Source organism: Sarcophilus harrisii, chromosome 6 (genome assembly GCF_902635505.1).
Source record: "Sarcophilus harrisii chromosome 6, mSarHar1.11, whole genome shotgun sequence".
In the NCBI taxonomy this organism is placed as follows: domain Eukaryota; kingdom Metazoa; phylum Chordata; class Mammalia; order Dasyuromorphia; family Dasyuridae; genus Sarcophilus; species Sarcophilus harrisii.
The window spans coordinates 193097972-193111700 of NC_045431.1; the positions used below are offsets into that span (position 1 = coordinate 193097972).

The window sequence follows — 13729 nt, forward strand, 5'->3', positions numbered from 1 at the left end:
CCACTGTGCCCCCCGGCTGGCAGACTGGCAGGTTTCTCACAGAAGGAATTCTAGAGCTGGGCTTTGAAGGAGCCAGGACGGTGAGGAGGGGGAGCCTCTGCAGCATGCGATCGGGGCACTGCCAGAGCAAAAGCAGGGAGAGCCGAGACGGGCTGTCCAGTGTGAGGAGGAGCAAGGAATCCAGTGTTTGGGGTGGGGTCAAAGTAAGAAAGCTGGGCAGCTAAGAGGAGGCCAGGTTGTGTCAATCACAGGTTCATATTTAACCCTAGAGGCATTGGGAGATGGGGTTACTAAGAAGGAGTGTGATAGGATCAGACCTGGGCTCAGGAAAATGACTTTGGCTGCAGGACAAAAGAGGAAGGGAGATCAAATAGGAGGTTCTAAGAGTTGTGATAACAAAAACAATAAGAATTGCCAGCATTTAAATGACACATAGAGATTTGCAAAGTACTTTGCAAATATCTCGTTTAAAACTCATTCTGATTGATTATAGAAAGCCAAGTTTCTAAGATAGCTCTGCCAGTGGCTCACAGAGTTGGGAGGGCAGTGGGACTCAATCCTGCAAAAACAGGGCAGAGGCTTTAAAAAAAAAAAAAAGCTGATTACTGGATTTCCCTAGTGGGAGTTCATTTCTTATATTACCAGCTCTATAAAACTGAGATTAAAAAAAAAAAAAAAAGGAAAGAAAGAAAAAGAAATTACAGAGCCAGCTTTGTTGGGGACAGCTTCAACCTACTCCAACTTCATGAGCTTGAGCTACCTTAGATTAAAATCTCGTGTGTTTTTAGACTTTTGCATAACAGCTAAGATCTCTTTCTCCTTTGGGAAAAATCTTCCAGCTGGTCTCCCATATGCATGGCATCCTCCTACTTTCATTTTCTGGTGTGACTGAGACACCTTCCTCAAAGCTCTGTTCCTAACACCAAAGCTTTGAGGAAGGGCTGGTTTGGTGCCACCCCTCAGGTGGGCAGACAGGCAGGCGGACATTGGAGCCACTGCTCCAACTTCCCCAGGCCCAGGAGGATAAGAGCCCTCCTACTGATAAGGAAGTCTTTCTTAATCCTTCCTCAAATTAGCATGTCGGTACTTTTCTCTTGGATCCCTGAACACTCCTCCCATCTCAATCTTCACTCTCTCTCATAGAATATAAGCACCTTGAGGGTGGAATTTTTTGTTTAGTATCCAGTACAAGTGGATGGGACAGATGCTAATAATATGCTTGTTGAATTAGATTGGAAGCTTCTCAGAAAGGTATTGAAGCTCCACTTCTACCTCAAACATTGAACCTGAAGAGGAAGCAAATTGACCTTTTTTCCCTGTAATAGCTTCAAGATTTTTCAAGTTTCCTCAAATCTTTTTTTCCCTTTTCCAAAATGTGAGAAATGGATGGATATTTTGGTTTTCAGAGTTATGAAAATCAAATTGGAGAAATGAAACTTAAATTAGAAAATTGAAACCCACAAGGACATCAAAGAATAATCAAGGGTGGAGTTTATCGTCCCCCCAAAAGAAGGTAAGCAGAAACTGATTTTTGTAGTCCCAGGTGGTAGTTTGAGATTTATTTATTTTATTTTATTTTATTTTTTGGTAGTTTGAGATTTAAAAAGAATCTTTTGTTCTTTGCCCTTAGCCCTCCTCGGTTAGCTTCTCCCTTCTAGAATGTAAGCTTCTTGGATGCAGAGACTGGCTATGTAATGAGAGGTGGAGATTCATGTCAGGTAATTTCTGAAATGTCCATTTAATGGAGAATCAGGGGAAGGACTTGTGCTTTAGGACAGGAAATAAAATGCTGTCTTTGGAGTTTCAAAGGTGTGTCTACTCATCTAGGCATCTATTCTTAAAAGAATGTAAAATAAATCTTTCTTGTATTCATCAGTGAATCGGTGGAGTTCTTGATATTTTGTTTCTTAAAAAAAGAATCTCATAAAAAGGAAACTTTACTTTCTGTGTGGATACCTGTGGGTGTTCAATAAGCTGTTTCCCTAGTATATTTTTATAATGTTTTTAGAGGCAGGATTCCTTGAAATGATCATCTCTCTTCCTTGATTGTTGACAAGGTCTCTGACATAGGAAATTATGGATAATGGATGTTTTCCCCCTACATGATCAGTAACTCATTCCTTAACTGACATTTAACAAAAGTTCTTGGCCAATCCATTTTCACCATTAGAAAACATGTTAGATGGAGCACTAGGCTTCCATCTGCTAAGCCTGGTCTACTTCCCTAAAGGCTCCCATTTTAAAAAAAAGACCAGAAAAATTCTATCATGGAGTTAGTTGGACAGAGGTAACAATAGTTAAGATAAACTTGAACCAACAGACAATGAGCTACACTGAGAAAACTAGGAAACAGACAGCTAGAAGAGAAGATTGTGAAACCTTTTCCTTGAGCACCTTTCAAAGCCCTTCTTTCTAGCAGCCTTCACTCTCAGGAATAGGTGACAACTAACCACAAAAGTAGGCAAACAGACATGAAGTACCATACATCAAACAAGGACAAAGTCTGTTTTCTAAAACTGGAATGAATTAACAAGAAGAGATACAGATAAGAATTCCAGTAGTAACTACAGGCTATTAATAAGGGGATTCATAAATAAGCAATCACTAGGAGCTAGGGATATCTACAAAAATGAAGAAGATTTTTCTCACACAAAAGATTAGGAGAGTCAGGTGCAGAATCGTGCCTCTCATACTGCAGGGAAGAAAGGAACTGGTGATTAGAGGCTACAAATGATGGCATAATCTAGAAATCTGACTCAAGAATTCTACTGGCTAGAGCCAAAGGCACCTAACATCTAAACTAAGGATCCAAATATCAAAACAAGACCAAGAAGAATGATTTTCTCTAGTTGATGAGAGAATTACTAATTCAATCATACACTTAAACATGGGTCTAAACCCAGGGCCTGTTTAGGATTGGGTGAGAATCTTCAAAGAAATAGAAAACCCATTGTTTATTCCTTTAGACACTAAGCTTCACACCCCCAAAATCTAACTCTAGGGGGAGGTCTTGCAGATTAGTTTAATTCCAGTGACCCTCTTCCATGTAATTATGGCCATTCTCTTAACAAATGTGCTCAGACTATCTTATTCCTTGTGCTTTTCTCAGACAGCAGCTTAGAGAACCCAGATAGTCTAAACCTGGTTTCTAAGTTTCTGAGACTGAAACTGTATTTTGGCAGCTGCCTCAGTGAGGTCTCAGCAAAAGTTAGTGATAGTCAATATGGGGCCTTTTACCATTCTTGGTGCTACTGCTTTACCAAAGCATTCATATAGTTCTTCCAACTTCATTGTTGACTTTGCTAACAATCACTTTTAAAATTGTTTGAAATGAACCAGCAGTAGTTTTAAAATACAACTCTTCCCCCCCCCCCTCCGGAAACCACATTAATTAAGTGCCTACTGTGTGCATTAGCACTGTGCTTATGTTTTGCCCCAAACTGGTTCACTTTCTTTAAAGAAATCTTGAAATAAACTGGTGTTACCTCTGCATAGAATGCTTGATACATCTTGGATTTAGGGAAAAAGGCAATCATCAGAAAATTGCTCTCTGTGTGAAATTCAACTGGAAGATAAGGAAGCAAGGAACTTTTGAAGTCTATCAACAAGGCAGCGATAACACTGGTGGAGTTCTACAAAGGAAAAAAAAGTTTTTTTTACTAAAAACACTTTTGAAAAAGGAAGAGAATGTTTCCAGATATTTGTGTTGCCCATCATCCATTTAGCCAATACAGAAACCAATAACCAATAAATTCAAAAGAAACCAATAAAGTCATCCTTATTATGTACAAGACAATGCATGGAGCACAAAGATACAAAGGTAAAATACAACATGGTGCTTCCCTTCTAAGAGTTTACAATCTACTAGGCGGTTAAGACATAACACAGGGTAGAGTGTAATGAGTACAAAGGAGACATTCCAGACAAAGTGATCAATTTAACTTTCAGTTAGGGATGACTATTAAGTTTTCATGGAAGAAGTGACATCTGGGTCAGTTCTTGAGAAGATCAACATCAACAGGCAAAGGAGAAGATAATGATACCTACAGATTTGGGAAGGTCCAGGAATGAAGAAGAGTTGTAGTAGTGAGCACTTATATAGCACTTAAAGAGTTGCAAAAAACTTTAGACAGGTTAACTCATTAGACTCTTATAACTAGGGAGGCAGGCTTTATTATTATCCCCAAAACACAGATAATTACCCTGTGTTTCAGTTTCTTTAAGTGAACTGCCCAGGGTGATCCAGTAGCAGTTTTTGAAGATCAGTATTCCTGCCTCCAGGTCCAGTGTGCGATCCACTATCCCACCTGGTCATCTCATCAGCCTTGCCACAAGGCCAGGTATTCTCAAATAAATCAAGGATTCCCACCAAGAAAGGAATAACAGTGGCAGTTAGCCATTCCCACAGCCTCAACATTTTGCCCCTCCAGGTGTGCCAGTATTCCTGTTCTAATATTGTCTGCCTTTCTCCTTCCTCAATCTTTCCCATAGCGATGAAAGAAAATTAGGGAAGAGTCTCATGTTTCCATCTGGTATGCCAAAAAATCTCCTTTCCAGAGAATGCTGTTCTCCGCCTCTGTCTCATGAAAGCAGAGAACCTGAAACTCTTCTCCTACTGATCACTAGTCAGGGTTCCTACAAACATTTCTCTCAAGTAGGTGAAACCTGTCTTCATTTTCCCTTTCATTATCAACTCTCTCATTTCCTTCCCGTACCCCACCTGAGCCCCATTCTGGCAAGGTTCTGTTCTCAGATAATTGGCATGTTGAAAAGCAATTTGATTATCTAATTAATCTCTGATAATGTATTAGATGATATTAAAGTATTTTGTCTTTTAGACACATCTAAATTCTAATAAGAGAGTAAAAGTTTAACAAGCCTTCTACACCCATAGAATGCATCTTCATAATGATCAAATGGCAGGAAACCTGACAGGTGCTTGGAGGACAGATTTTTGTTCCTGGTGCTCTTTATATCACACCTTATAGCTGTCTGTCTGTTTTACCTCTTCATAGAAGGCTAAATGGATGATGGGCAATACAAGTATCTGGTATCCTTGTACCCACAGAATGAGGAACCAGTCTTCCAACCTAGGTGCTAGGTATAAAAAGGGGCATGAGTTAACTCCCAAGCATACCTTTGGACAATGTTAGCAGTCATCTTAAGCTAAGTTACAGCAAAGAGGTCAAAACCTTACTTTCTGAGGTCAATGTCACCCTAATATTTAATATGGGAAGTTGAACAGTGTATACACATACACATTCACAATCACTTTAGAAGGTATTTTCTAGGACATGATTCCCTTTCTAATAGACTATAGCTTCAATCCAACCACACAAAGAATTATAACAATTCTCATTAACAGAGACTAATCATTTTCCCCCTGAAGATAGGCTGCAGTTCTCTGGACTTGCTGGGACATTTTTTTTTTCTTTTTCTGTTAACACTGGTTAGAATTCAGTATTAGTACAATGTTATTAAAATTGACCTAGTAGTTACTACTGGGATTATATCCCAAAGAGATTTTTTTTTTAAATAACTTTTTATTGACAGACCAAAGAGATTTTAAAGAAGGGAAAGGGACCTGTATGTGCAAGAATGTTTGTGGCAGGTCTCTTTGTAGTGGCCAGAAACTGGAAACTGAGTGGATGTCCATCAATTGGAGAATGGCTGAATAAATTGTGGTATATGAATATTATGGAATATTATTGTTCTGTAAGAAATGACCAACAGGATGATTTCAGAAAGGCATGACCATGAACTGATGCTGAGTGAAATGAGCAGGACCAGGAGATACTTCAACAACAATATGATGATCAATTTTTTTTTTTTTTTTTTTTTTTTTTTTATTTAATAGCCTTTAATTTACAGGATATATACATGGGTAACTTTACAGCATTAACAATTGCCAAACCTCTTGTTCCAATTTTTCACCTCTTACCCCCCCCCCACCCCCTCCCCTAAATGGCAGGATGACCAGTAGATGTTAAATATATTAAAATATAACTTAGATACACAATAAGTATACATGACCAAAACATTATTTTGCTGTACAAAAAGAATCAGACTCTGAATTATTGTACAATTAGCTTGTGAAGGAAATCAAAGATGCAGGTGTGCATAAATATAGGGACTGGGAATTCAATGTAATGGTTTTTAGTCTATGATGATCAATTTTGATGGACATGGCTCTCTTCAATAATGAGATGAACCAAATCACTTCCAATAGAGCAGTAATAAATTGAACCAGCTACATTCAATGAAAGAACTCTGGAAGATGACTATGAACATAGACTTCCCAATCCCTCTATTTTTGCCCATCTGCATTTTTTATTTCCTTCACAGGCTAATTGTACACTATTTCAAAGTCCAATTCTTTTTGTACAGCAAAATGACTGTATGGACATGTATGTATATATTGTGTTTAACTTATACTTTAACATATTTAACATGTGTTGGTCAACCTGCCATCTGGGGGAGGGGGTGGGGAGGAAAGAGGGGAAAAGTTGGAACAAAAGATTTTGCAATTGTCAAAATTACCCATGCATATATCTTGTAAATAAAAAGCTATAATAAAAAAATAAAATAAAATTGACCTAGTACAAATAATCCTAACTTGATAAATTATTCATATTTGGAACTTAATAAATACTCACTAAGGAAAAAAGTCATATGCATCTGATCATCAGAAAAATGTATCATTTGCAAATTTCAAGACATAACACAGCAAGGACCTTAGGTTTTTACGAAATGCAATAGCTTTATCAAAGAGGGATTTGCCAAATTCTCAGCAAGAAATAAACCCAAGTTCTCAAGGAGGACACAAAAGGAACAAAGTCCTGTTCACCAAATTTTAGAGCACTAAAAGGGGACTCTGCTCAAGTCTGATTAGAACTAATCAATAAAAGTCCTATTTTACACAGCAGGGAGCAAACTGATAGAAATTACAATGCAGAGTAGAGGCTGAAAATAACTCTAGCTTTAGGAAGGAATTTATAGAAGAAGGATGACAGGTTCAGCACTAATTTTAAAACAAAAAAGGCATCACTGTGGCATATACATAACCTTCCAAATTAATATCCTGGGGGCCAAAAATGTCTTCCCAGCAACTCTAGTCAAATGCCCTTTTCAGACAGTCTAGGACAATAAATCTATTTTGTTCTCACCAAAAATCCACACACAAGCATGCTACTAACTGGGTAAAGACCCTGCCTTTCAGAAAGCTAGTCTGCAGGAGGCCCAAAGAGTCTCTCATTTCTCTGCCATGAGATTGCTATCCCATAGAGAGAATGGCCAACCCTTGATTGTGTCACCCTTCCTCACCTCCTTCTCTTTTTCCTTCACTTTTGCTTGCTCCACTCTGAAAGAAACATTAAAACTTGACTTTAGGCTTTTAACAAATATCTGGCTGTGGGTCAGGGCTGATAACTAGATATCGCAAAAAGCCACTGTTGCATGAAAAGAGAGCCTCTTGAATGAAACAATTATAGGAAGGTCAGTATTAAAATAGCTACTGAATTACAAAGGTTCAGTCAATGTAGCATTAATGAGAATGGGAGAAGAATAAGGAGGGTCTCTTGTTTTTTTCTGTATTAGGATTGAACTGTTAGTACCATTCTAACTTTTTACTTACTAAATTAAGTGGCTGAAATTGCAGTGACAGAAATGCATCGAGTGTGAGCTCCTCCAGGAGCAAATGAATAGGTCTCCTTCTAGACCTCTAACCAGGACAGCTCCTCGGGTGATACTGCCTATGGCAAGTTTGCTTATCTGGCCCTAATCAGATGTAGTGTTCTGCAGGACACTGATAGGCTCCCCAGGAACACCATGAACTCTTGTCAAACTCTGGTTTCAGTTAACCAAATATCACTCATATATGGAGATTGTTCTGGTGATGGAGAAGACTCAGAGCATTCAAGTGCTCTTCTTCCTTCCCTGACATCAATAGGGAAGGAAAGTAATAATGGTCAGGATCCTTGGAAGGCATCTGAGTATTAGCCAACAACAGTAATCTGTGTGTCAGCAGAAGCAGGGGAAAAGCAAAGGTCAGAGGACCATTCTACTCAGGAACCTGGGCTCCCAGGGATCAGTCAGTTAGGCTGGGAAGAGCTTCCCAGATGACCTTTACCCTGGCTCTGAGGCAAAGATAAAATGCATTCTCCATATCCATGGACCCCCAGCACTCTACCTCCTGCTAGTCCCTCTACTATAGAAGGCTGTATTTACTTCTGAGGGGGGCAGATTAACCTGTTTCTGGACATCAATCTTGGTCCTCTAGAGGGGTCATGACCACAGGCTTTAAATATTTCCTAGGTGTTCTCAGAGAGTAGAAATGCATTTCTCTTTTTTTTTTTTTTTTCTTTTTTTTTTTCTTTTATTTAATAGCCTTTTATTTACAGGATATATATATATATGGGTAACTTTACAGCATTAACAATTGCCAAACCTCTTGTTCCAATTTTTCACCTCTTACCCCCCCACCCCCTCCCCTAAATGGCAGGATGACCAGTAGATGTTAAATATATTAAAATATAACTTAGATACACAATAAGTATACGTGACCAAAACATTATTTTGCTGTACAAAAAGAATCAGACTCTGAATTATTGTACAATTAGCTTGTGAAGGAAATCAAAAATGCAGGTGTGCATAAATATAGGGATTGGGAATTCAATGTAATGGTTTTTAGTCATCTCCCAGAGTTCTTTTTCTGGGCATAGCTAGTTCAGTTCATTACTGCTCCATTAGAAATGATTTGGTTGATCTCGTTGCTGAGGATGGCCTGGTCCATCAGAACTGGTCATCATATAGTATTGTTGTTGAAGTATATAATGATCTCCTGGTCTTGCTCATTTCACTCAGCATCAGTTCGTGTAAGTCTCTCCAGGCCTTTCTGAAATCATCCTGTTGGTCATTTCTTACAGAACAGTAATATTCCATAATTTTCATATACCACAATTTATTCAGCCATTCTCCAACTGATGGACATCCATTCAGTTTCCAGTTTCTAGCCACTACAAAAAGGGCTGCCACAAACATTCGTGCACATACAGGTCCCTTTCCCTTCTTTATAATCTCTTTGGGATATAATCCCAGTAGTAACACTGCTGGATCAAAGGGTATGCACGGTTTGATAACTTTTTGAGCATAGTTCCAAACTACTCTCCAAAATGGTTGGATTCGTTCACAACTCCACCAACAATGAATCAATGTCCCAGTTTTCCCACATCCCCTCCAACAATCATCATTATTTTTTTCCTGTCATCTTAGCCAATCTGACAGGTGTGTAGTGGTATCTTAGAGTTGTCTTAATTTGCATTTCTCTGATTAATAATGACTTGGAGCATCTTTTCATATGACTAGAAATAGTTTCAATTTCTTCATCTGAGAATTGTCTGTTCATATCCTTTGACCATTTTTCAATTGGAGAATGGCTTGATTTTTTATAAATTAGAGTTAATTCTCTATATATTTTGGAAATGAAGCCTTTATCAGAACCTTTGACTGTAAAAATATAGAAATGCATTTCTCTTTGCTACCACCCAGTATATTGCTTAAGAAAAATATAAACAGCAATTTCCACGAAGAGAAGCAAGGCGCCCTGAGGTAGAAACAGGAGGTGTCATGTGCCAGGTGAGTTAAGCCCCCACTCCCATCCCCACCCCATCCTGACTACCACTTCCTTTCAGATCCAGTGGAAACATACCAGGATAACAAATCCAAGAAGCCTGGAGAAAGCAGGAGCTATCAGACTCACAGCAGGGGACAATCCCGGAGGAGAAAGGGTCTACCTTCTCTGATAGTACTGCCAGCAACTACTGATTAACTGCCTTCAAAAGAGTCCTGGGAATAGTAGTGGCTCCCAGAGCACAGATCCTAGTTGTAGACCTGCACCCAGAGCCATCAATTAGGGAAGCAACCCTTAGGGAAATGCAACCTTACTAAAAGTCCAAGCTTCCTCAGCAACCATAGCTACTACAGACCTAAAACAGAAAGTTCTTGTTCCGAAAATCATTAGAACGTTCAAATGGTTCAAAATAAGAAAAAGACATGATTTTATCACTGGAAACAACATTAGAGAAGATATAAATACCATTGCTTTGCTGCTCTTTAAGAACCATGGAATCTTTCCATATGATATAACTAAAACCTATGTGTGTTATCTCCACCATTAGAATGGGAACTCCTAGGGGCAGACTGCTCCTCCTTTTGTTTTGCATGTGTTAAGTGTTTAATAACTATTTTTTTTTTTGTTTTGTTTTGTTTTTCTAAAATCCCTCCCACTTGTTCAATTTTTTAGAATTATTTTCCAAAGAAAAATGATTTTATACTTTCCCCTGTAAAAATCTTCTTAAAAAACATGTCATTTATTCATAAATCCTCTTAAAAAACATGTCATCTCCATCCCTTTTCTAAAAAGCCAACTTTTCTTTTCTTTTTTTTCTTTAACTTGACTTCTGTTTATCTCAATTTCCTCATATGTAAAATGGGAATAGTAATAGCATATACTTTCCAGAGTTGTGAGGATCAAATGAGATAGTGGGGGTTCAGACCTACTAGTGAGTGACATCACTGGATCAAAGTATATGCAGTCTGCTAACTTCTTTGAGTATAGTCCTAAATTACTTGCCAGGATGGCTGGACTAATTCATAGCTCCATCAAGAACATATTCATGTACCTGTTTTCCATAACTCTTCCTGTAATTGTCATTTTCCTTTTTTTTTTTGTCACTTTCACTAATCTTATGGTATAAAGTAAAAACTTAAGATTTGTAGAAATCTGAATTTCTCTTGACGAGTAATGTGAAGCATTTTTTCAAATGCTCATTGTTAGCTTGGATACCATTTTTTAAAAATAACTATAACTTTTTATTGACAGAACCCATGCCTGGGTAATTTTTTACAACATTATTATCCCTTGCACTCACTTCTTTTCCAACTTTTCCCCTCCCTCCTTCTACCCCCTCCCCAAGATGGCAAGCAGTCCTATACATGTTAAATATGTCACAGTATATTGGATACCATTTTAAAAAAACTTCTTGTATTTATCCTGTAGATGACATAAAAATAAATGATACAATAAAATAAAGAAAATGCAGGTCTTGTATTAATGAAACACTTACCCCATCATAGAAGCAAATGGAATTCATGTGATTCTTAGAAATGGTGATACTTCCATAACGACGGTGGGAAAACAAAAGGCCATTTGAAAAGAAGTGAATTTTTCCTGAAAGAAAGAGACACCTCATTAGAGATGGTTTTCTCACATCTCAGGACCCTCAATACTGCTGACTCAGACCCAGGCCAGTGATAAGTATGCTCTTTAACATGAACTATACTCTACACTGAAGTAAAAAAAAGAAAAAGATAAAAACCATCCAAGAAAAACAAAATTATGAAAAAAAAAGTTAACTAACTAAAAAAGGAGATAGAGCCTTAAAGACAAAAATAATTCTTTGAAAATTAGAATTTAACAAGGGGAAGACAGTGAAGCTGAGAAGAGACCAAGAAATACCAAACAATATAATAAAAAGAATGAGGCTGTTGGTTTTTCTTATGTTTCACATTCTGTTCTATTTTTTCATTCTTTTTTTATCTTATTTTTTTTTTAAGTTTCCCCTCAATGTCTTTCATTTGATTTTTTAAATTCTTTTTTGAATTCTTTAATTCTCTCTGGGCAGGAAACCATTTAACATTATTCTTTGAGGTACAAAAAGCTTTTTTTATTTCAGTGTCCTCCTCTGATGATGAACCCTGGTCTTCCTTATTCCCACAGTAAGTTTCTATAGTTGAGTTTTGTCGCTTCATTTTTTTTTTTTTAAATGAAAAAATATTATTGTTAAATCCCTCCAATGTTGGACTAGGGGAATGATACCTCTAGCTTCACTTCAGCTCTCTCTCCCCTCTGACCTGGAATCCCAAACCAAGACCTCTACCCTCCTGTAAGTGCCCTCAACCAGCAACATCTCTGACCTACTTTTCCAGCATTCCTAGTGTACTGGTTCCTTTCTCCCCCAGGGCAGCCTCTCTGTAGCACAGCTGGGCCTGGCATTTCTTATCAGCTGAGGTTCACTCAAGTTTCCCAACTTGGTACACATAGTGCTGGAGGTAAAAGTTTCTGTGGTTCCTGTTGAAGTTCTAGCCAAACCCAATTAGCCTCAGGGGTCCCCAGCTGGTGTTTCTGAGGACCTAGCCTGGACATATTTACACTTCATACAGGTTAATCCAGGCCTGGCATCTCCTTGGATTGAACTAGAACACCTGTTCTGCCCCAAATCTTGATTTTTCACCAGTCTATGTTTTTCCCGAAGCACAAATTTGTTTAGTTTGTGGGGAAAATCTGGAGAGCTTGAAATTTACTGACCTATTCCACCATCTTCCCAAAATCCTTGTGGTTATCTTTTTATGAACTTCTGGTCTATGACTGGGTTTGTGCATATGGATATGGATTAAGGTGTGTTAACTTGGGTCCCTAGCTCCAGAAGGGAGGAAAAGAGCACAAATCCAGGTGACTGGGCTAAGTGGGAAACAGCCCCATTAAAGGAGGAGGGGGTGAATAAATAAGTACAGTTCTGTAGTTACTTGGAGATCCAAGAGAATGAAGCTTGGGGATTGCCTGTCTGAACTTGGCCAGAATTGGGGAATTGATGGTTCCAACATTTCCTCAGTGGTCAGGAGATCTAGAACTAGTTGTTCAGCAGAGGACACAGGTGATAATTAGGGGAATTATATGTTTAGAATTTGCTGATTATCTTCTAATTAGGCTAACTTGGAAAGGGAGAATTTTAGGAGCTATTGGAATGCCAGAAGAGAAGGCCCAGCAAAGAGCAGTCGGGGTATTTTCAGGAGCAAGAAGGAGAGCTCCAAGAGGAAAACTCAATATCCCTAATATCAATGGGGTCATAGGGTCATAGAATCACACCAGTGAGGCTTTCAAGGCGCAGATGACATGTAGCAATGAGGGAAAAGCAAGACTTGGAAGAAATACCATCACAGACTTCAGGTAGTTTAGTAAGTTGCAAGTAATGGAGAATCACATATAAATGCAGTTTTCTTCTTCTTTCTTAGTGAAATGTCACATTTGTTAATTTGTGCTTTGGGCCCAGGTATGGAGGGGGGGTATCCCTGAAAACAATGCATCCATCTTACTACTGTTCCTTACACTCAAGTTGTTTATAACAATTTTATAACAATTTCAAAGTAGATTTCTCCAAACCCTAAGCTGGGGCCAGTTTCTGGACCATCTGGAGGACCACAAAAAGGAATAAGAGATCTAACATTTGCAGATTTTTCTGAGCCTAAAGAAGCTGTCAAAAAGCTAATGGACCCATTTTATCAGATACCCTTTGAGTATCTTGCCCATGTCTTCTCTCATTTGAGTGCTCACTCAATATTCTTTTGTCAGACTGATGGGAAAATTATAAATTCTTGGATCTCCAAATCTGAAATCCTCAGAAACACATGATAATGTTAAGTTCGCAGAAGCATAGATAGAGAGTGGGAAGGGAAATGAGATCATTTCATCCAGGGCTTCTTAAACTTTTTCCATTAGCAACCCCTTTTTGCCTAGGAAATTAAGTATATAAGTATATAAAATAAGTTTACAAATCAAAAATTTACTGATAATAAACCATATTTTTTCAATCCCAACATTCAATTACAAGGCCTCATATGGGTTTACAAACCACAGTTTAAAGAAGCTAAGATCTAATCCAGCCATCTCATTTTA

General features: G+C 38.2%; 1 protein-coding gene across 4 annotated transcripts in view; it reads right to left on the bottom strand.

Annotated features, from left to right (window-relative positions):
• The window catches only part of C6H20orf194 (chromosome 6 C20orf194 homolog), a 167854-nt gene that overhangs the window by 55493 nt on the left and 98632 nt on the right, over window positions 1–13729 (bottom strand). For all 4 annotated transcript variants that reach the window (XR_004230056.1, XM_031941745.1, XM_031941743.1 and 1 more), the window contains 2 exons: window positions 11124–11227; window positions 3486–3632 (listed from right to left, as the gene is read on the bottom strand). Coding sequence is in view for 3 of the 4 variants with exons in the window: in XM_031941745.1 (XP_031797605.1) it covers window positions 3486–3632; window positions 11124–11227 (251 nt within the window). In the remaining variant the exon portion in view is untranslated. The remainder of the gene's footprint in view (window positions 1–3485; window positions 3633–11123; window positions 11228–13729) is intronic.